We start from the raw sequence: 22,876 nt of genomic DNA on the forward strand, positions 1-22,876 counted from the left end.
GTAGGCCCTCCATAAATATCTTGAATATTTATGGAACCGTGTTGGGAGTTGTCCCATTTATTGATATAAATTTGTAGGTAAAGAAACATTTGGATTCAATATTTTCAAACTGACAAATATGCCCATAACTTCATTCTTGACCTTCTAACTTTCTCTCACTACACTCATTATTACAGTTCCAATTAGCATTTCCATCTATAATGACTCCCATAAGAAACAAAAATATACCTTCCTATATTTCCCTTCATTGTTTGAGTTCTTCTCTCCATAGCTGCGCAAAAGAAAGTTATGTAATCCAACTCTCTTTCATATGACGCTGTGTCAAACCTATGCACAGTCATCATGTACAGGTTTCTCTTTTCCAGGTTAAATAGTCTCAGCCCATTCAATCATGTGTCTGTCACCATCCTAGTTACCCCTCTGGAACTAACCAATGTCTCTTAAACACATGACATCAATACTGACCAGTGAGTCCAGAAATATCCTAATTAGTCCACTTCCTTGCCTTCAAAAGCTTTGGAATTATCCTCAGGCGATAAAGAATCTGTCTGCCTTTCAGGAGACCTGGGTTCAATCCAGGGATGGGGAAGATCCCCTGGGGGAGAGCATGGCAACCCACTCCAGTTTCTTGCGTGGAGAATCCTATGGACAGAGGAACCTGGTAGACCACAGCCCATGGACTTACACAGAATCAGACACAAATGAAGTGACTTAGCACAGCCTGCAGTCATCCTCAGTACAGTGCTACCTTAAAATGAATGGTACCTTACCTGAGGCACATTTTTCATTTCTGCGTCTGCCTCCTCTGTTCCTTCTGGTTCAGGTTGTCATCACCCTAGGCCTGTGTCTGTTTTCCACTTCCTTGCCTCCTGCTGCCAAACATGTACTCCGTATTCCATGCTGCTCTGCATGTATCAGCAGACATTCATTGAATATTTGTGATGAGCAGGCCCTGTGCTCATGCTGCAGGGCATTGTTTTCAGGGCAAAGCCTTTTTGTTAACTATGGGGAAGAAGGGCATTCCAGCATAGGCATCTCCAGGTTTATGGAGATGGCATTTGACTAAACTTTTAAAAATGAGTGGAATTCAAAGCAGAGTTGAATAGCATTCCAAAACTGCCAGAACCTAGGGGGAGATGCAGGGAATAGATTTTTCTGCATATCCTTCCAAAAGAACCAACCTTGCTGACATTGATCTAAGACTTCTAGACTCCAGAACTGTGAGGAAATAAATTTCCATTGCTTAATCCACTCGGTTTGTGGTACTTTGTTACAACTACCTTAGGAAACTAATACAAGCCCCAAACTAGAAACAACCCAAATGTTAATCAGCTGTATTTATTTAGTAGAACAGGTAAATAAATATGGTATAGTTACACAATGGAAAACTATACAGCAACTAAAGTGAACTAACTACAACCACACTTAACAATATGAATAAACCTTACATGTAAAGTTAAGCAAAATGAATCAGATTCCAGAAGAGCACCTGCAATATGATTCTATGTATCAATGAAAACTCAAAGTGTTAGTTGCTCAGTTGTGTAGGACTCTTTGCAACCCTATGGACTGTAGGCCACCAGGCTTCTCTGTCCATGGAATTCTCCAGGAAAGAATACTGGAAGATTCCCTTCTCCAGGGGATCTTTCCCACTCGGGGGTCAAACCTGGGTCTCCTGCACTGCAGGCAGATTATTAATGTCTGAGCCACCGGGGAAGTCAAAACTATAAATTAGCCAAAACTAATTTATGTTGTCATAATTATGGTTACTCTTTACATGGGAGGAGAGACAAAAAGTGAGCCAAAGGGTTTTGGGGGATTCTGGAAATATTCCATTTCTTAATACAAATGCTGGTTGCATGGGTTTATTCAGTTGTTAACAAGCAATTGAAAGGGTAACAGGCAGGAAGGCCAGGGGTCTCCAAATGGAGGAAAGAGGCTGCAAGTGCCAGACATTTTTATCCCTCTTAAGCGGCAGGAAGAAACAAACCAGCAATAGGTTTTTCCTTCTCTATACAAATTTAAAAGGAGGTTTCTCTTAACATGCTGTGTTACCAAGACACCTGGTCTCACCTAAAGCTAACTACTCTCAAACCTTGAGTTAACCAATACATTTCTTTTTCTTATGGAAATGTTGTCTTAAGCTATGTTAATGAACCCAGACTCTATCTTCAAGTTGGTTCCACCAAAGGCCTAACTTACTTACTCAGGTATTGTTCCCCTAATCTATGTAAAGAAAACTATTTGTTGGTGTTCTGCCCTTCTACAAGATTCAAGTCAGTTGTTTTATGGCCAGGGATGAATTATCTGGTGCCATTCTAAATTTTATGACATTCCTTTCTTTTCATTAACAGACTATGAGTGACTATATAACATACAGCTAAAGACTAGGAGGGGGGTACTCTTTTGCCCCCTTCTGATGCCTATGTCAGAAGCTTTCTCTATCTCCTTTATACTTTAATAAAACTTTATTACACAAAAGCTCTGAGCGATCCAGCCTGTCTCTGGCCCCGGATTGAATTCGTCTCCTCCGGAGGCCAAGAATCCCAGTGTCTTATCGTTCAGCAACAACCTTTCACAATGGGAAGGGCTTGAAAGATCTAAGTGTACACAAACTACCGAACAATTGCACCTATCTTACACACTAACAAAGTAATGCTCAAAATTCTCCAAGCCAGGCTTCAACAGTATGTGAGCCAAGAAATTCCAGATGTTCAAGTTGGATTTAGAAAAGACAGAGGAACCAGAGATCAAATTGCCAACATTCACTGGATCATAGAGAAAACAAAGATATTCCAGAAGAACATCTGCTTTATTGACTACACCAAAGCCTTTCACTGTGTGGATCATTAACAAACTGTGGAAAATTCTAAAGAGATGGGAATACCAGACCACCTTACCTGCCTCCTGAGAAATCTGTGTGCAGGTCAAGAAGCAACAGTTAGAACCAGATATGGAACAACAGATTGGTTTCAAATTGGGAAAGGAGTACGTCAAGCCTGTATATTGTCTCCCTGCCTATTTAACTTATATCCGGAGAGTACATCCAGAGAAGGCAATGGCAACCCACTCCAGTACTCTTGCCTGGAAAATCCCGTGGACAGAGGAGCTGGGTAGGCTGCACTCCATGGGGTCGCTAGGAGTCAGATATGACTAAGCAACTTCACTTTCACTTTTCACTTTCATGCATTGGAGAAGGAAATGGCAACACACTCCAGTGTCCTTGCCTGGAGAATCCCAGGGACGGGGGAGCCTGGTGGGCTGCCGTCTATGGGGTCGCACAGAGTTGGACACGACTGAAGTGACTTAGCAGCAGCAGCAGCAGAGTACATCATGTGAAATGCTGAGCTGGATGAAGCACAAGCTGGAATCAAGATCGCCAGGAGCAATAACCACAGATAGGCAGATGACACCACCCTTATGGCAGAAAGCAAAGAACTAAAGAACCTCTTGATGAAAGTGAAAGAGGAGAGTGAAAAACTCGGCTTAAAATTCAACATTCAAAAAACTAAGATCATGGTATCCGGTCCCATCACTTCATGGCAAACAGATGGGGAAATAATGGAAATGGTGACAGATGTCATTTTCTTGATCTCCAAAATCACTGCAGATGGTGACTGCAGCCATGCAATTAAAAGACGCTTGCTCCTTGGAAGAAAAGCTATGACAAACCTAGACAGCATGTTAAAAAGTAGAGATGTTACTTTGCCAAAAAAGGTCCATCTAGTCAAAGCTATGGTTTCTCCAGTAGTCATGTATGGATGTGAGAGTTGGACTATAAAGAAAGCTGAGCACTGAAGAATTGATGCTTTTGAACTGTGGTGTTGGAGAAGACTCTTGAGAGTACCTTGGACTGCAGGGAGATCAAACCAGTCAGTCCTCAAGGAAATCAGTCCTGAATATTCATTGGAGGGACTGATGCTAAAGCGTCAATACTTTGGCCACCTGATGCTAAGAACTGACTCATTGGAAAAGACCCTGATGCTAGTAAAGATTGAAGGCAGAAGGAGAAGCAGATGACATAAGATGAGATGGTTGGATGGCATGCATCACCGACGCTATGGATATGAGTTTGAGCAAGCTCCAGGAATTGGTGATGGACAGGAAAGCCTGGCGTGCTGCAGTCCATGGGGTCGCAAAGAGTCAGACACAGCTAAGCGACTGAACTGAGCAGAGGAGAGGGGTAGAAGCTCTGGATGGATGACAAGATATGTGGCACTAAGTGACCATTGAAAGGAAGATTAGAACTGGTAAAGAATGATCCTGAGTGGCATCATCGGGAGCCTGACAGGCAGCCCTGAGCGCAGTCACATCCCCAAATGCGTTTTTGGAAAACATTAACAGCACATCTAAGTGGAACAAGACATTGAACAGAGAGCTCAGCCAGTATGCTTTTGTAGAGACAACTGGAAAGTCGATTAGGAGTACCCCCCCCCCCCCCCCCAATATTGGTAGTGCAATCTCGGACGTGTTATCAATTCCTTGGCAGGGCTGTGGCAAGGATTAAGATAACAGGTATCACGTGTGGCCTCTTTGTAAGAAGTCACTAGCTTACTGCCGGGACTTTCGGGCGGGTGGCCCCCAAGGTCACTCCACCCCGGGGCACCCCTAGCCAGGCTGCGGCACCAGCGGGGATATCTTTCTGCGTCCCCGCCTGTCCCTGTGAACCGCAGGAACACAAAAGCATGCACCCGGACTCCGCCACTAGGCGCTGAGGCTGTGCGAGGGGCTCAGAGCCTTTTCCTCTTGATTGGGCGGGAAGAGACCGGGGTGGGGCGTAGGCAAAGATAGAGGCAGGGATTGGTTGAGCCCAGGAAGAAGGTGGGGCCTTGACACGGGAGGGAGGCGGGCCCGGAGTCTCCTGAGGCTCCGTCTATTGGTCCCGCCCCCTTACTGGAATTCCGGCCCGTGCAGGTAAGGCCGAACCTTTGGTGAAGCCGTAGTACGTCTCGTAGTTTTCCCAGCAACCGGTGACGCACCGGCGTGAGGCGGGCCACTGGCCAACCCGGGATAGCGGGGCTGAAGCGTGACCCTCAATCCCGAGGCACCTCCCAGTTCCCCCCACTAGGCCGCCCCGCGCTCCTTCCTTCCCTTCCCCGCCACAGTCCCGCAATCCGGGAGGCGGGGGTCAGCGACCCAGCTGAGTGGGAGCCGCGCGGTGTCCGAGGAGCCAGTCGGCGACCGGTGAGGGGACCGAGGGGCGGGAGGAAGGGTTAGCGCGGGGCAGCCATCCCCAATTGTCGCCCGGCTTTTTCCCTCAGCTTTGGGCGGCCAGCGTCTGCCACCGTGAAGAACGCCGCCCTGGCAACTAGTGACGCAGAGGCCCAGCGGAGCAAGGGATTGGCTGGCCCGCGTCCGCTGCTGCCGCGCGGCCTGCTCCTCCCAGGCCTTGCCCTCCGTCTGTCCTCGCCAGTCTTCCCGCTGTGACCTTCGTTGCTGGCGGCCCCACGACGCAAATTTCGCCAGGCTGAGTCCGAAAAAAAAGGGCAGCTGCAGCCTCTAGGTCCCGACCATATTAAACGCCCCCTACTCTACACTACGTTTTTGGTGCCCTGTCTTGCCCTTCGGGTGGGCTGGCGCCTAGGGCAAAGAGTTGAGATAGGCCCAGGGATGGGAAATTTCGTCCAAGGAGAATCTGACCAGCAACTCGTGACGAAAACTAACTGAGGCGCCTGGGATTGGCTGTGCTGAGGAGGGGGGCCAGGGAAGGCGATCTGCTCAGGTGCGGTGTTCTTCATTCCTCGAATAGTTGTTCTCAGCTCCCGTTCAGTACTAGAAACCAAGCCTTAAAATGTGTAATCAACGTCAATACTTACTCTAAGCCCCGGTGTTTGTCGAGGGTCTGCGAAAGCCCCACACTTCTCTAATCCCATTAAGTAGGGTTCTTTGCGGGGGTGGGGGGCAGTCGGGGAGGAGAAGGCCTTGAAAGGTTTTGCGGAACGTTTAGGATGCTTAGGAGGTAGGAGTCAGACCCCTTTTTCAGAGTTCCTCAAAACTGCCCTGGGAAGAGTAAATCCTAAAAACTCAGCAAGTGCCGTTCTCAGACTTTACACCTACCTCTTTTCATGGGAGACGTTGTAATAGTTTCCTCTACTGTTTTCTCAGGCAGGAGTGTTAGGCACACGACTCCCCTGTCCAGGGTCACACAGCCAGTCATGGAATACCCAAAACTTGGATACTTGCCTCTCTAGTTCCCCTACAGAGGTTGCAGTTCCCAGTTAGTAAACCAAGGCTGAGTATATGCAGTGTATGCAGTGGATAGGGCTATGGAGGATAAGATGACTAGAGAGAGGCACTCCTCCAGGAACCTAATGCTTGAAAGAATAGCATTCCAGATTAATACATCATTTTTAAAAAGCATTAGATGCCTTATGTGTGCCCAACTTATTGCAAGGCCCAGGAGGAATGCAAACCACTTTATAGTCCTTCCCCTCATCCCGCTTCTGGGCTCCTCTGGCTCTTCTGAGCTGTAGTCTTGCCCGTGTGTCAAAGGAACATAGAGAATAAACTATTCTGCTATGTTCTCTCCCTGTCAACATACATACCTTCTCCACACTTCCCAGATTTCACATGAAAAATCTTTGTGAAAAAAAGTTGCAAAAGAATCTGCTTGGATCATGATCAGACTTGGGCAGTTGAGGGGAAGGGGGAACTGTCGTTTCTGTTTCCACCAACTCTTTAAACATGTCAGACTGGATCTGAAGCTGGAAGAGACAAGGTCTTTTAAAATACTGGACCTTGTTTCTGTTAAGGGAAAGAGGGAAGTGAGGAGTGACCACTCTGCTGCTCTGGATTTCATACCCCATCCTCAGTTAGAAAAGAGACTGAAACCTTTCCAAAGTGGACTGGGAATCACTCTTTAACGATACTTTCACTGATTATTCAGAATAAAGCCAAGGTGGGGGGGGCGGGCTGGAGGAGTGGAGGTGCTCAGTAGGGTTTCTCTGTGGAGGGATTACTGGGGCAGAGCACTGAATGAAGAAGGGAAAGGGCTTTCAGGTTGAAAGAACTACAAGTGGAAAAGACCCAAATCAGGCTCCAGTGGGCCAGGGAAACTTTTCCATCCATCCAATTCCTCCCTCCTCCTCTTCTCAGCAGTGAAAAGTGTATCATTTGCTTCATAATGGATGTAACATTTCGTCTGCCTCTAGGGGTATCTCAGAGTCCTTGAGACTACGCTGTCATTGAGGCTGGGGCAACAGAACAGACTTTAGGGCTGGGACTAGGGTGGGGTTTAAGTATATAGAGAGAGGCCAGCAGAAGAATCTTCTCTCCCAAATTCAGCTACCACTCTCCAAACCACTTCTAAGGCCAACGGTTTCCTTTCTCATACCAGGATTGCAAAGAATCGAATGCAAAGCACAAGTAAGCCCAACTCCCATGGCAGCCTGTGAGGTCACCTGGGACTTCCTGATCTGCTACTATCAACTGGCCAGGGCCAGAAGGGCTGGAGACTCTCAGGGAGAATCAGAGACAGAATCCCTTTCCTGTCCCTGGACCCACTTGCCACCTGAGTGGCTCTAGAAAAGCTGACACCGCAGGGGAACCATAGGTCACACAGGGATGCCCAGTAGTACCCACCCCAAAGGACTAGTGGGAGGAGGAAAGTGCTACATACACAGGAACGTACAAGAGCCATTCCATACTGATGCTAGTAACAACTAGGAGAGTAGCAGTGATAGGCTTTGCACTAGTCACAACCCCAAGTCCCAAACAGATCTACATGGCACTATAGATACTCACTATCCTGAAGAGCAGATGGACCCTCAGGAGGGTGTGGCCAGAGCCCTACATCTTAGGAGACGAGAAGAGTGGCCATTTTCTCTCGTTCTAAGGGCCAGGGAGGTTAGTGGCTTTTCCATGCAGTCCCCTCCAGGGACTGTGAGGTGGGGCAGCCTCCCTTTGTATGTGTTCCAAGCCATTTGGCCACGTTTGTAATCATCACTTGTCTTAAAAACAGGTGAAATAAATTATAAAATATATCTCATTATTTCATTTAACCCAATACATCTAAAATTTTATTTCAACATACAGTCAGTATTAAACATTATTCATGAGGTACTTTGCATTCTTTTTCATACTAAGTCTTTGAAGTTAGGCGTGTACTTGACCCTTATAGCACATCTCATTTGGAACCAACCATATTTCAAGTTTCAGTTGCCACATGTCACTTGTGGCACAGCTGAGGCAGCCTTCAAACCCACATCTGCATCCAACTCTGACTTAAAGATGGAGGAATTTTGAGATGATCACTCACCTCTTCACAATGCCCCAGAAATGTTGGCCTGGCAGAAAAGATAACCAGGGAGGAAAATCTTTATTCTGACTGAACAGTACAACTCAGAAGAAAAAGAACTACACTTCTGTTAGTAAATGTACTAAATCCTGATTTAGCTCAACATTCATGTGAACCATTAGATATGACATGAAATGCTGGCAATATCTACTAAGAAACAAATACGTTTTGTGGTAAATGAAACTCAGAAATGTGATGTTAAGTTTTGCCATTAGCTTATCTTCTTAGTACTTGTCTTTTATTAGTTACATATAATAAATCTGTAAGTATTAAATACTTGAAAGCTACTAAAATTAAACAACTAGGATTTTTCGTAAATTCACACATAATTACCCCCTTCCCTCTTTAAAGCCTCCCTTGTGCTTATTTTTTTCCCCAGAGTCAAAGAAATTTGGTGGTGTAACACTTCTAAACTCAATCAGGAAAATGATGGTTAGGACAGACTGGAAATTGTTCTGTTGGCAGGGTAATACTTTTTTTTTTTTTTTTTTTTTCAGATTTTCTTCCAGGCATAGACCCTTTCCTTCAAGGGCAAGCTCCAGTATGGGGTAAGGTGAACAGAAGTGAAACTTGAAGGGTACACCTTGACAAACCTGCACCCTAGACCAGGGTCTCTTATTCCATGTCTGTAATGGGGCAAAATGGTATCTTTGTTTATGTCATTTATATGTGTGTGTTTATGCTTGTACATTTGTCTTACCTTCCTTGGACATGAACCTTTGAAAGCGGTAGACTGGTAGAGGGTTTGATCCCAGAAATTTGGCCTGAGAGGTGCCAGGGTCTCCAGAGACACTCAGGTGAGGGGGAACACTCACTAGGACATAAGCCTTGCTTTCCTTGGCATTTGGGATCAACCACTGACCCCTGAGAGGTTTTATTCACACGAGAGCAAACATTCCTTTGATTTTGACCAGTTAGAATCAGCAACCCAAGCAAGTGTCTGGGCTGAAAACTCCTTCTAGGAGAACCAAGAGACTCACTCTAAAGTCTGCTCTCAGGTCTGCAGAGGTCTCTTGCTCCTAATTACAGATTTTGTTTAAAACTCTTTGAATAAGATGACAAGGATTTAAAATATTCCTGTGCACCCCTCCCCCACCCCATCTCCAAAAACAAGTATGGGCTGGGGCAAGTTGGGGGGATGTCATAGATGAAACATAATTTAGAATGTAAATAAATGCTGAAGGTGAGTGAGTGATCTGTGATATTCTTCTGTGTTAAGTTTTTTATACTTGAAAATATCCGTTTAAAAAATACTTCTCTTCCAGGAAATGTTCCCTTCTTCTCTCTTCTTGCATCTGTCCTCTCTGCTCAGTTTAAAATCACATTGTCCCTCTTATTTTATCCCTCCTGCAGGGCACAGCACACCCTGCTCCAGAGGCACAGAGAGAGAACATCCTACATCAGCCACTCCTGCCCAGTAGTACGGAGGGGAGCAGAAGCTTCAGAGCCCACTCCTGCAGGTCTGTAGCTTAGCTTTAAAGGCTTTTTTAAATTGACTCCATTTGCATCCAGAAGATTAGAACCCCATCTGTGGGGTGTTTTAACCACAGCTCTGGAAATTTAGAGTTGCCATCTGCTAATAAGAAAATGACTGATGACTATTGTTTACTTCCTATCTCTGATCTGTTGGGTGACATAGCTGTAATTGATAGTGGCTATACCTGTCTCCCATGTCCCACTGAACTGAACTGGGGACAGAGCCATGGGTCTTGAGGCAGTCAGTGGTGAGGCCAGTCAGGTTAGGAGAGCAGCCCCATTTGTGCTTTAGATAGAGGGCACAGGAAGTTCTGTGCACAAATGCTGATCCTGCTCAGGGACAGCCATCTGGGCCAACTTGTCAGAAGGATTCAGGGATACCATTTGAGGTAAAGAGAATAGCAGAGCAGATTTCATCCCCATAAAGGGGCTTCTTTGCTACTTCAGGTTCTCAGACCCTTGGAGCTGGGGTAGTGAGGAAAGTCTGCAGAATGTTTGCAAACAACTTGGATGCCCTAAGAATTAGAAAGGATTTTCCTTCTTCCTTCCCCACCCTCCCTAGAAATTTGAAAGGCACTTCTTCAGTAATGGGCTGTCCTTGTGGCTCAGCTAGTAAAGAATCCGCCTGCAGTGTGAGATACCTGGATTCAATCCCTGGGTTGGGAAGATCCCCTGGAGAAGGAAAAGGCTACACACTCCAGTATTCTGGCCTGGAGAATTCCATTGACTACAGTCCATGGGGTTGCAAAGAGTTGTACATGACTAAGCGACTTTCACTTCATTTTCTTTAAGAATACCATCAACTTTTGATAATATTCTTTTACCCCTTTCCTGGGTCCTGAGTTGCTTCGCTTTCTTAAGGTTAGGCCAGGGAACTTGGAGACTGTGCCCTGGCGTGGAGTGACTGCTTATCAGGTGCTGTCCAAAGCCAAGGAGCAATACTTCCGTTTTGTCAAATACCTTCCCTTGCTCAGGTCCCAGCCATTCCTGAGCCTGTTGCCTGGGCTGCTGCTGCTTGAGGGGGTTATGCTTCACCACTTCCAGTCTAGGCCTGGCTCAGTTCACATTGGTTACTCAGGAAACCCTGAGTCTTTGGAAGAAGGCTTTGATTGGTTTAGGCCTAGGGGACTTCTCATTGCCCATCCCTCCTTGGTCATTTCCTAGTGCATCACCAGGCTAGGATCCCTGGTCTAAGGCTATAAAACAAGCTGGACACTCTTCTTCCTCTTCTGAGCACTGTACTGGAGGCAAACTTCCCTCTGAGTCCCTCCTGCCCTTCCTAGTGGCACAAGGACACACCCCTCCCTGGCCTATATTTCTAGGACTCCCATGGTTTTGCCTCCTCTCTTGGAGAATGGAATTCAAGAGATGACCTAACTGAGGGAGCTACAGAAAATAGGAAGCCTGTGCTTGACCCTCCATCCCCCAGGGTGTAACTGTCATAAATGTTGCTGGAGCTCACAGTGACCTTCTCTCTGCAGGCCTCATGGTACATGGTAAACCTAGCTGCGGCCCACCTCTGAAACAGCCACAGCACCTGCCATGAGAGAAGGAACCCTGGAATCTACAGACCAATTTTCCAGGTCTCTCCCCTTTCCCTTTGCTACTGTTCCCTTTCTATGCCTTAAAAATAACTCAGATGGAGAAGGTGGACTCCAGAGTATGAGTGGCACTCTGCACCCTGAGGGCTCCCAGCCTGGCCCTCACCATGTTCGCTGTCTCAGAGGTGGCAGCGGGCAGACCTTATGGGTGCAGTGAGTGTGGCAAGAGCTTCCGCTACAGTTCAGTGCTGCTGCGGCATGAGCGGGCCCACAGTGGTGACAGCAGCTTCCGCTGCCTAGAGTGTGGTGAGCGATGCGCAGAGGCCTCAGACCTCCGTGCACATAGACGCGCTCACGCGGGCCAGACGCTCTACATCTGCAGTGAGTGTGGCCAGAGCTTCCGCCACAGCGGCCGCCTTGACCTGCACCAGAGCGTACATAGACGGCGCATACGCTCCTGCCGCTGCCGAGCTTGTGGTGGATGCTTTCCACACCTCCCGGCTCTGCTGCTGCACCGGCGCCGCTGGCACCCTCCCGAGAGGCCCCGCCGCTGTCCGCTATGCCCTCGAGCCTTCCGCCAGAGCGCGCTGCGCTTCCATCTGGCACGGGCGCACCCATGGGGAACAACTACTGTGCCTGCTGACACACTCCACCGCTGCACACAGTGCTCTCGGGTCTTCCGCAGCGGCGCTGGACTTCGGAGCCATTTGCGTGTCCACGCAGCCAGGAGCCCCAGTGACTCCACACTTCGGCAGCCAGGTGCTCCGGACACACACCAGTGTGGTGTGTGTGGCAAGAGCTTTGGCAAGAGTTCCACGCTAACGCGACACCTGCAGACGCACTCCGGTGAGAAACCTTTCAAATGCCCGGAGTGCGGCAAGGGCTTCCTGGAGAGCGCCACACTGGTGCGCCATCAGCGCACACACACGGGCGAGAAGCCTTACGCCTGCGGCGACTGCGGGCGACGCTTCAGTGAGAGCTCCACGCTGCTGCGCCATCGGCGCAGCCATCAGGGAGAGCGGCCACATGCCTGTGCCACATGTGGCAAGGGCTTTGGGCAGCGCTCTGACCTGGTGGTGCACCAGCGCATCCACACAGGTGAGAGGCCCTTCCCATGTACTGAGTGCGGCCGCTGCTTCAGCGACCGCTCAGACCTCACAAAGCACAGGCGCACACACACAGGTGAGAAACCCTACCGCTGTGAGTTGTGCGGCAAGTGCTTCACATGCGTCTCCAACCTCAATGTGCACCGGCGCAACCATGCTGGCCACAAGCCCCACAAGTGCCCTGAGTGTGGCAAGGCCTTCAGTGTGGGTTCCAAGCTGGCACTGCACCGCAAGACGCACCTGGGCGAGCGGCCAGCGGAATGTGCAGAGTGTGGCAAATGTTTTAGCCACAGCCGCTCCCTGTCACAGCACCAGCGAGCTCACAGGCGTGCTCATGCCTCCACTGCTCCTGCTGCCGCTGCCACTCAGCCCAAGGCCGGCACTGCACTCATAGTTGCTGGGCAAGCAGGACAGGAAAAGCCAGGGCTTTTTTTGCCTCAGTTGAGAGAGACTTATTGAGACTTCTCTGGAGTGGGCTAGACAAGCACTCATACAATGCCACAGAGACGGTGGGACAACTCGCAGACAGAGGTCTGTGGAAAGACAGCATGGCCTATCACCTTTCTCCATCTCTTGGTAGAACTTCACCTGGCTTCTCACAGCGCCCCTACACCTACGACCCTTGTCAGCTCTTTGCCTGTTCTCAGTCCTTCCTTCTCCCCCTCTGAGGTGTAGGTGCAGTGAAAACCTCTCAGACCCCACGAGTAGCACAGCATCCAAGTATTGGTGTAACGAATCCCTGCTGCTGTGCTCTCAGGTCTTGCCTGTCTTCCCATCATTGTTCTGTCTTCTCTTATTCCATCTCCTTTTTGCAGCCTGAGTCCCCTCTACCTTTTCTTTCTGGGTACTTTTGGTATCCTATCTCTTCAGGTAATGACTATAGATGTGGCTAGTCACATTCCACCAGCCTTGTGGTCTTCTCACCTCTTCCTTTCACTTGGCTGTTAGTCTCTTGCTGCTTTTTCCCTCAGCTTCTGAGAGATGGGAAATTTGCAGAGAAATAGTGGAAGAGCTCACTTTTCTGAAAGATATCTCCACATCAGAAGCACTTAGAGAAGTGCTTCACAGCATGTAAAGGTGGGCATGAGCCCTCAGCATGGCTGCCCACCTGTCTCATGGGACAGACCTGTTGGTGTACAGATCAGGGTGCTTCTCAGGATAGTGTTCTCCAGGTAGGGGACATTAGCCTGGGATCTAAGACAAGACCACATGGGTCCACAAAGCTGGGCACTGCCAAGTGGAGTGAGAGTGCTATGTACAAGTCACACTTGGAACCACGGGGAAACAGCTCCACAGAGGCCACAGTGCAGGGTTGAAAATTCCCTGGAATTGGCCATTTTTTTTTCTTGCAGGTGGTGAAATAAAGAATTGTTTTGAGTTCTAGATGCCAAGAGCTCCCTTTGTTAAACCTGAGGCTGCTGTATTCGCAGACACCAAGAGTCACCCAAGAAATAGGCCCTTTCAAAAATCAAGGTGTCTGGTCCCTTCCCAGGCTACCTCAGCAACCTTGGATGTATAGGCCCCTCATTTTTTCACTGGAAGGCAAGACTCTTCAGGGGTCCCTATACATCTGGTTGTCTTGGTTGACAAGGAATACAAATGTGGCCCAGAATCACATACCTCTAATCCTTCTCCAGCCCATCCCTCTGGAATGACCTAGTGATCACACCCTGCCTTACTTGAAGGCAAGAGTGTGTGTGACTCTCCACAGAAAAAAGGGAAGCCAAAGTGAATTCGGAAAGAAAACTGGGTCCTCACAGTGGGGGCCGGTGGGGGACTGCAGAGAGAGGAACAGGGCCTGCACTTAGGGTGCACTCAGGCACATTCCAGCAGAGCCTGTTTCTAAAAGAATCAAGATTTCTGTACCTCAGGTGCCAAAATACTCACTCTGCCCACACAGGTCTATGTAAAATACTGGGTTTATTCTGTCCTTTAGAAAGACTCAAGTAGCCTGGCTCCCCTAAAATCCGGTCTTGCCCCTGCCCTGCATTCCCCATCACCCCAGTTCCTGGACACCAGGCATCTGGCCCTTCTTGCTCCTTTCCAGTCCCTGGATCCCCCAAATTCTGGGGAATACTTGCTGCTAAGGGAGCAGCATGGGAGCCTGGGGAGCCAGAGAGGACCTGGATCCTTCACTGGTCCCCAGGGATGCAGAAGCCAAGATGCTGGAACAGGACTCCAGTGGACCAGATAGTTCTTGTGGGGCCAAGAGCAAGGCTGGGTGGCTTTTGCTGCGATGAGCTGCAACACTGTCTGGCTTCTCAAAGCGCTTGCCACAGAACTCACAGGGGAATCGCAAGGCAGCCACTGTCTCTGCGTGCTTGCGCCGGTGCCAATTCAGGGATGCCTTCTGGCGGCAGGTAAACCCGCAGATCTCACACCTAAACCAGGGGGAGCAGAGTGAGAGAAGGTGCCTCAGCCCATCTTGACTTCCCCAGGGGTTCCTCCTGGTCCTAGCTTCCCAGGTGTCCTTCCAGCACCTCCCCACTTCACCCCACACCAGGCTCCCTTTCCCACACTCACTGTAGGGGTTTCTCTCCAGTGTGGATGCGCCGGTGGATGACCAAGTTGCTGCTGGTGCGGAAAGACCGGGCGCAGAACTCACAAATGTAGTCTCGGGTGTCTGTGGGCATATAGGGTATAGCCAAGCATCCATCCCCAAACTGAGGCCCTCCTTGGCCCACCCCTTCCAGTCCTCCAAAGGAGTACTGTCTCTATTTAGTCTGCATGTCTCACTCCTCCCAGCCCCACAACAGTGCCCTGTGACCTGACAGACACCCTGTGGGTATCAAGAGCCAATCCCCTCTCCTTTCTCCCTGAACCCGCCTGCCAGCTCTAACAGCACCTGCCCATTGCCCATCTCCAGCAGTTCTCACAGGCCTGGTATGGTTTTTCTCCTGCACCTCCTGCAGCAGAGGAGACAGCCATCCTTTCCATGGCATCCTGTAGTCTTCTGCCCAACCACTGCTCTGTATATCCTGCCATCAGACCACACACACATGTACCTATAGCCTTCATCCCCATCACTAACTTGTACTCCACGCAACTCCTGCTCCAGGCTCTCTCCTCAGTCACTACCACTGATGTCAATTTGTTTTCTACATGTCCAGCCCTCACTCTCCTGGTTCCCAGACCCTTACTAACCTGGCCTCCCCACTCTCCTCAGCCACCACTCCCAGGTTATGCACCATCACTGCACCATGTAGAAATCACAATTTCAAGCATCCTAGTTCCAGTCATCCTTTGTCCTGTTACAGTAATCCTACAACTCCAGGCTGCCAGTTCAGTGGCCCACTGCCTTCCCACTGTCTCCCTCCCTTCTCTGTGACGAGTCCATTTCCAAGGCATCTTCATGGCCTTCCTTCACTTCACCTGTCTCTCTTTTCCTCAGCTACATTTTCCTGGTTAAAACCCAACTCAGGATAAATACAACACTTGGTTGCTCCAGGCCTGCATATGTGTGTTGAGCAGGGCAGACAACCAACTCCCCGATACCCCACCTTGGGCTCTACTTTCATACACAACTACAAGTCTCAAGCCTCCCCACTGCCCTATCACAGTACCCCTGCATTTCCTTGGTCAGTTCACTCTCCCACTTTCTAGAGTCCAGAAGGGCATTTTGCACATGACCTCCTCTTTCTACCAAACTCACTCAGCAATAACCTCATTTTATAAGTCACCCAGAAGAAAAGAGCCAGGAAAGAACGCCCACATCCTCCCCTCACCTAATCCACCAGGCAACTTGCTTTCTGTGCCCATATATGTGAATAGTTCCTGCTTCCCTGTGGCTGCCTTCCAACTGTGCCCAGACACACCCCCTCCTCACTGACTTAAGGATGCCCAACCCTGGCATCAGCAAGCCTTTCCTCTCTGTGGGATCATCTCTGTATGATCCTGCCCTCCAGCTTATACCTACTTCTCTGCTTGCCTTCACAGCAAAACTCCAAAGAGCTGTCCGTACTTGCTGTCCTCACTTCCTCAGCTCTTCTCTGCTCCAGACCCACCCCCTGCTGGCTGCTATCTCCCTTGTCACATGCCATTTTGTCATCTGGTCAAGGATAGCTTTCCACTACCCTATCTGGTGGCCTGTCCGCATCCTCATCTCACTCAGCTTGGCAGCACTGGCATAGGTCACCCGTCCCTCCTCCCTAGAGCACTTTCTCCACTTGGCTCCTCGGATACTGCTCTCCAGCGGCCTCCCCGGCCCCTCTGTAGCTGACCTTCCCACCTGCCCTGCTCAGACCTCTTCGCTACCTATGTTCACTCTCTCCCTGTAGAAACACTCCACCCACAGCTCTAAACACCACTCAAGTGCTCATGATGAACATTTTTTTCTTTTTTACCCAACAGCTCTGAACTTCAGATTCATGTTTTCTAGAACACCTGATTAGCATGTCCCAAATAAAATGTCATGTCCCTTTCCTGAAGCCTGCTTACGTGTCATTTTCAGGGAATCACATCACCTTCTATCCAGGTGCTCAGGCTCGAGGCTTTTTCCAAGTCCTCTGACTCTACAGTCCTACCCATGGACAATCTGTTCTACCCACAGTAGCCCGAGCTCCACCTTCACTCACTCGTCAGTCTCCAGCTACTTCTCACCAGGTTGCCATTACTGTGCTGCACATTTCTGCAGTCCCTCTATTCTTCACATGGCAGTCACAAAGCTCCTTTTAAAATCAGTTGTGTCCCTCCCTCCAACATACCGGTGCCCATCACACGTGGCCAGGAGCCAAGCCATTGTGAAGATGGTTTTGGAGGCCTCTACTACCTATTTGACCTCTCTTCCTTTCTAACCTCCTGTCTTCCTCTCCATCCTGGATCATGCTTGGAGATGGCAGTTTAGGATCCTCTCACGAGCTGCCTGTGGGTATGGCTAAGCCTCCATTCTCTCTTCACTTAGGTCTTTGCTCAAAGCACCTTTCATAGCTCTTTGTGGCCCAGTGTCAGTAGAGTAGACATCTTACAAGGTGAGTACTGCCTGCTTTACTCACTGCCGAATCCAAGCACTTATAACAGTTTAAAGCAGGCAAGATCTCAACAGAAAGAGAGTGCGGGATGAGTGTGGGAATGAAGAGTTATCCCAGGGCAATGTGACAAAACCTGCAGATAAGAGGTGATGGGCCTCGTGGGGGAGGGGAAGGTACCCACAGGGGGAGGTGACAGGACCCACAGTGGGGAGATGAGAAGGCATTTCCACAACTCACCACTGTGCAGCTTCACATGCTCCTTCAAGTGTTTCTTAAAGTTAAAGGACTTTCCACAGGCCGGCTCTGGGCAGGAGAAGGACTTTTGGTGGATGTGCTGGTATTTCTTGTGGTGCTAGGGAAGGAAGCACATGGTTTTCTCAGGGAGACCACCAGAGCTGACCCAGAAGGCAGGCTTTTCTGCCCTCTTCCTTAGCAGTTCTTGTCACCGCCTCACCTATGGTCCAGTCCTCACCTATACGTGAGCACCCCAATCCCATCCCTTCTTGATACCACCCTGCCCTTACTCTGCCCTGCCCTCAACTTCCATTATCTCACCTTCTTGTCACAACGTCACCCTGCAATGCCCAGTTCCCTGAACAAAATGCAGTTCTGCTGACATTCCTGGTTCCCTAACTATATATTTGCCATCTGCCAGGGATAAGAACACATTTTGGGTGGTTATGATTACTCTCCTTGATATCAATATCAATGCCCAACAGTGTCTCTCAGATGGCCTACATTTTATTAATAGCTCACCATGGGATTATATCATTTTCTCCTAAATGTGCTTTGGAAACACACTCTCTCTCAACTTGGAACACTTTTAAGGGTAGTGTGTTCTTCAACCTTAACTCCCCAAGTATTTCTAGGAAATATTTCTCTTTTTATCTGGTCTAATTTTCACATCCTGGCTCACTAAGCTGCATGGGCTTTCCCTTTCTCCATAATCCCATTTCCCCATATTTAAACTACTGCTGGGAGCTACTTCAGTCTCCTTCATTAATAGACTCAAATATGTTTGACTAGCCCTGCTGTTCTTATCAAAGGCCTAGAGCTTTGCAACCACCTGGGAACCTTCCCCTTCTCCCAAATCCCATCCACCCAGGCCTCACCACCCCTCTGGTCTAGGGCCCCCCAGCCTCAGAACCCTGTGAGAGCTCTCGCTGAGTGTGGGGCTTGGACCCTTCCGTCTCTGTGCCTCAAACCTCTCCTGTAGTTAGGCTGAGGACAAGACTGTCTCCTAAACCACCCACATGAGCGAGCAGAGCAAGGCAGCCCAATGGACTGAGGAACCCTAGCACCTTGACACATTAATGAGAAGCCTTCGGCAAGGCTTAATCTTTCCGTGTTCCTTGGTTTCCTCATCTGCAAAGCAGGAATAGTATCAGCGCCCACTCCACAGGAATGTTGAGAAGATCAGGAGACTCGACACATATCAAGTGCTTAGAACAGTCACCAGCACCTCAAAAGCCTGAGGAATGCCACCATTATCTCCGTGTGGCCAACAGAGGGCCTGTGCAACAAGCACAGTGGCAGCAGCTGTGCCCCTGAGGCTTGGTTTCCTGCCTTATCTCCCCGTCACCTGGACTAGTGGTTACAACTGTAGGCGAGCTCTGTACATCCATCCCAACCCCTCTCTCCCTGGCTCTGAATTCCCTCCACACCCCAGGTTTCTTTACCTCAGTTTCTCCTTCAGCCCTCCTCCTCCACCCACGAGGCTACACAGAATCCAACCTGTACCCCTCACATGCTCACATTCAAATACTGCCGGTTTGAGAAGATCCTTCCACAGCCAGGGAAGTCACAGGGCAGCAGCTCTCTTCTGGCAGCTTTCCTGAGGGAGGAGGAGAGGAAGCGGGAGGACTCGTGCAGGCGCTCCCCCACCTCCCTCCTCACCCTTCCCTACCCAGGACCCTTTCCCCAGTCCTACCTAATTCTCTTGGGGCCAATCTGAGCAGTGTCCTCATCCCATGCCGAGGCCAGAGCAGACTGAGCCTGACTCCCAGGGCTATGGGCAGCAAAGAGGGAGCGGAGGGCCTCGAGGGAGGGCCATGTCCCAGGACGCCCCTGCCCTCTGTCTCAGCCATCAGGTTACCTGGCCAGGGGCTCAGTCTGCTGGTCTGCTTGAGGGGTCCCCCTGAGCTCTGGCTGTATCCTGACTTCTACAGGCCTAGGAGCTCCAGAACCCAAGGAGGATGCTGAAGAGGATGGCGAAGCAAGAGGAGCTGGGACGGCTGCAGGGGCCGGGGGTATCTCCCCATCATTAAGTGCATGGGTGACAGGGGAAGGGGGTGGTTTGGGGACATCTGGCTCACTGCTGAAAGGAGAATGAAGAGGAGGGCATTATCTCATGGATCCTCAGCCAGCCCCAGCCCAACCCCAATCCCTAAATTGCAAAGATCCCAAAGTCACTTTCCACCCAGTTCAAAATCTCTAGTTCTTTCTGCCTTCCCCAAAGCCTACCCTGCCCTCTCCACCAACAAGCCACTCCCTGATGTCTGCAAAGCAAAGCTCTGAGTGCCCCCTGCCCCAGCTACCACCCACCCCCCACCCCCGACTAGCCCACTCTGTTCAGCATCCTCCCTCAGCCCCAACTTGCTCATCTGGGGAGGAGCTGTAGGTCCAGGGACTAGCATCACTGAGCATTTCCTCTTCATCCTCCTCTTCCTCTTCCCCATCTTCTCCGAGGGATGGGAAGGTCTCCGGTGGGGGTCCCGCACCCCTGCAGGTCCAAGGAAGGCAAGTGTGAAGTCCTGCTCCCTCACTTCCATTGTCCACCCAGGTCTATCTTGTCCCCCTCTCCCCAACCCCAGACTCACCTGGGCATCCTGGCCTCCTGAGCCCTCTCATCACAGTTAGATTCCAAACCTGTTGGCACAGATAAGGTGAAAAGGGAAGGAATTCTGTACGGGAGGGATGAGGACAGGTGAAGTTCTAAGACCTGAAGTGGTGGGAAGACTCTTAGGAAGAAGGAAGAAGGGGCACAGGCTACTGGAGTGGGAAAGACTGTTTGATTTTAGAGATGGTACATTTCACATGACCCAAAAAAAGAAACAAGTATAAAAAGGTAAACTGTGAAAAGTCTCCTTTCCAATCCATACCCCAGCCACCTCAGTCTTCCTGTAGGTAACCTGTTTTCCTATATGCCCTTCCAGAAATTTTTATACATTCATAAGCACATACAAATAAACTCCTTTCTTCTCTTATTTATCCACCAATGGTGACATACAATACATCCAATTCTGTATTCTGCTTTTCATACCTAAAAATATATTGAGGATATATTTCCTTATCAGCATAGAGTTTTTCCACTGAGAAAGGATCATTTTTGAAGAATGGGGTTCTGAGTTACACAATAGGGTTCTGAGTTCCCCTCTTTTTTTCTCCATAACTCTTCTTTCCCCCAGCCTACCTGCAGGCTCCTGCCCACTCCTGGCCTCTGGGCACCAGCTCCTCTCGTCAGTACTTGGAAGAGGGGTCGGATTTGGCTCCTCTGGAGATTTGGGGCCTGAAGAGGGGCCCCAGGAGAAGGTGTGGCCGGCTGAACACTCCCACACAAGCCCCCCATCTTGGCCCCCAGGTCCCCGCAGCCCAGGAACCAGGCTGCACTCTCGGCTGTGAGCGTGAGATAGAAGCACCAGATACTGCAGTCCCTTGGGGGCCACAGGCTCAGGACCTAGAGCAGTAAAGGCAACAGTCAAGGGTGAGCTGGGAGGCCCTCTCCTCTCATCCTGAAGGGCCACATTCACAGCCCTGTACCCCAACCCCCTGCTCCCTTCTCCACAGGTGGCCCCTCTCAGCTGTCCAACTCCCCCCATCTCTTCCCAAACTCACTCAAGGCGCCCTCTGATCCAGTCCCCTTAGGGAGGGTGTTTCTAGGTCACACCATTCCCTGTTGCCCCCTCTTCCCCCTCCGGCTCCTAATTCTCTACCCCCAGCCATTCCCTACCCACCTGCACAAAGAACACAGCCTGAAGAAGTGTACCTGCCAGGGGGACAAGAGGCAGGTCAAGTGAGGGCCCATGTGGCCAACTGCCCCCGGCTCTGGCCACTCACACACTAAGGGGTCCTCTATCCTCTGGGGACCAAGAGGTGGGGGAAGACCGTGGGAGCTCACAAACCACCCTGGCCTTGTTTCTGAAACGAGAAATCTGCCAGTGGCAAGGAGCAGCAGGACCACACTTGGTGTCGGGGAGAGGGGACGGGTAAGGTGCTGGGTGTTGTAGCCTGGGTGCCCTCCCTCAGAACCCCTGACCCGGGCCCTAACCGGTCCAACAGGAACTTGGCCAGCTGCGAGTGCAAGGAGAAGCCCAGCTGCTCCTTGAGGAGGCACCACTGCTCCATATGGCCACCCAGGCGGATGCGGCACTTGCTGCGGCGCGCATCCAGCTGCCGTCGCTTCTCCCGCCGCCTGCGGGACGCGTCCGCAGGGGAGGCCGCCATGAGTACCAGGCCCTGCGGGGTGGAGGAGATGCTGATCAGATACGGGTCCAGAGGCCCCAGCTCCACCCTCTGCCGGGGCCTCAGTTTCCTCATCGGTGAATTGGGGCAGAACCAAACCACTGCAACAGCATTCGCCGCCACCGGGTCCAAACCAAGTCTGCTTACATGTCAGGGCGTATAAACTAGTGCTAGGGAGTGGGTATCGTGGGGGTGGGAGGTACGTGGACAGCATCAAAGTCAGAACGGCCTGATCCCCGGCACACTGAGGGCAGAACTGGAGCTATGGGGTAAGAAATTTTCAACCAGGGCGGAGTCAAGGGTAAGGTAACAGTTTTATATTGAAAAAGGCCTGAGTCTTTACTGGTAAATGAGGGACGAGGTCGTTTGCACTGGAAGAGCTCCTCACAGTTGGGACGACTTGGGTAAAGCCAGGGCGGGGGGCGGGGAGAGGGGCGGGGGGTCTGGAGGGCACCCCCCATTCCGTTCTGGGCCGCCCCACTGAACACTCACACTGCGTCGGATGGACCAATTCCTAAGGCAGCTTCCCGGGCGCCCAGAGCTCCCGCCGCGACCCACCCCCACCCCGGCCTTACCTGAGCGCCCCCACCCGCCCTCATCCCGACTGCGCCTGCGCCTCTCCCATGTCGCGCGCAGGCCCGGAGAGCGGCGGGAGGACAGGGGCCCACCTCGCGCGCGCCGCCGGTGTTTCTCTTTTAAGAGGAACCCGTCCCCCTTCGCGTCGGTGACTCTAGCCTGGAACTGGCTCCGGGGCTTGCGGGGGAAGGGAAGAGAGGGAAGGCTGATTGCGCGCGCAAGCGCATTGGCCGCTCAGCGCAACGCCTGCTGGGAGCCGTGGTTCCCATACAAACTGTTCACGTTCCTGGCTAACCGTGCAAAGGTTGTGGAAGGTCGCTGCCCCGGCGAGCTCCTGTGTTTGGTGGCCAAAGACTTAGGGAAATGGAGTTTATAGGGCCAAGCCCTCCTCCCGTGCGCCGACTCCAGCCCCTTCAACTAGCCCAGGGATGTGGCCTCTGCAACCATCTGTAC

At 50.6% G+C, this 22,876-nt stretch overlaps 2 protein-coding genes across 13 annotated transcripts; one reads left to right on the top strand and one right to left on the bottom strand.

Moving 5' to 3' along the window:
• The first annotated feature begins 4,835 nt into the window (after nucleotides 1–4,835).
• Nucleotides 4,836–13,802, top strand: ZNF672 (zinc finger protein 672). 7 transcript variants are annotated; one of them, XM_070465223.1, is made up of 5 exons: nucleotides 4,841–4,914; nucleotides 5,262–5,722; nucleotides 8,794–8,844; nucleotides 9,650–9,756; nucleotides 11,254–13,802. In XM_070465223.1, the coding sequence occupies exon 5, from the start codon at nucleotides 11,481–11,483 to the stop codon at nucleotides 12,876–12,878; it is 1,398 nt and encodes a 465-aa protein (XP_070321324.1). In that variant the 5' UTR covers nucleotides 4,841–4,914; nucleotides 5,262–5,722; nucleotides 8,794–8,844; nucleotides 9,650–9,756; nucleotides 11,254–11,480; the 3' UTR covers nucleotides 12,879–13,802. The 7 variants fall into 7 exon arrangements, with proteins under 7 accessions (XP_020747573.1, XP_070321324.1, XP_070321327.1 ...); XM_070465224.1 differs by lacking the exon at nucleotides 4,841–4,914 and adding an exon at nucleotides 4,986–5,184; XM_020891914.2 differs by lacking the exon at nucleotides 5,262–5,722 and having other exon boundaries at nucleotides 4,836–4,914.
• A 520-nt stretch (nucleotides 13,803–14,322) lies between these two features.
• Nucleotides 14,323–22,626, bottom strand: ZNF692 (zinc finger protein 692). Of its 6 annotated transcripts, none has more exons than XM_070465222.1 (13): nucleotides 22,516–22,626; nucleotides 21,654–21,841; nucleotides 21,340–21,371; nucleotides 20,799–21,062; nucleotides 20,206–20,254; nucleotides 19,986–20,108; nucleotides 19,482–19,703; nucleotides 19,317–19,394; nucleotides 19,142–19,220; nucleotides 17,624–17,738; nucleotides 15,296–15,397; nucleotides 14,943–15,042; nucleotides 14,323–14,800 (listed from the first exon to the last, which is right to left on the bottom strand). In XM_070465222.1, the coding sequence occupies exons 2-13, from the start codon at nucleotides 21,827–21,829 to the stop codon at nucleotides 14,503–14,505; spliced, it is 1,638 nt and encodes a 545-aa protein (XP_070321323.1). In that variant the 5' UTR covers nucleotides 21,830–21,841; nucleotides 22,516–22,626; the 3' UTR covers nucleotides 14,323–14,502. The 6 variants fall into 6 exon arrangements, with proteins under 6 accessions (XP_070321323.1, XP_070321322.1, XP_070321321.1 ...); XM_070465221.1 differs by lacking the exon at nucleotides 22,516–22,626 and adding an exon at nucleotides 22,340–22,442; XM_070465220.1 differs by lacking the exon at nucleotides 22,516–22,626 and having other exon boundaries at nucleotides 19,482–19,700; nucleotides 21,654–22,284.
• Between the last annotated feature and the right edge of the window lie 250 nt (nucleotides 22,627–22,876).

Source organism: Odocoileus virginianus, chromosome 3 (assembly GCF_023699985.2).
Source record: "Odocoileus virginianus isolate 20LAN1187 ecotype Illinois chromosome 3, Ovbor_1.2, whole genome shotgun sequence".
Classification (NCBI taxonomy): Eukaryota; Metazoa; Chordata; class Mammalia; order Artiodactyla; family Cervidae; genus Odocoileus; species Odocoileus virginianus.

Bases quoted from the DNA above. Each gene is read 5' to 3' on its own strand.
- ZNF672 (XM_020891914.2), top strand. From the start codon at position 11,481: ATGTTCGCTGTCTCAGAGGTGGCAGCGGGCAGACCTTATGGGTGCAGT.
- ZNF692 (XM_070465219.1), bottom strand. From the start codon at position 21,922: ATGAGGAAACTGAGGCCCCGGCAGAGGGTGGAGCTGGGGCCTCTGGAC. The intron at 21,063-21,339 runs GTGGGTAGGGAA...TTACTGCTCTAG, and splicing joins AGGCTGTGTTCTTTGTGCAG to GTCCTGAGCCTGTGGCCCCC. The intron at 19,221-19,316 runs GTAGGACTGGGG...CTCCTCCCTCAG, and splicing joins ATTGGCCCCAAGAGAATTAG to GAAAGCTGCCAGAAGAGAGC.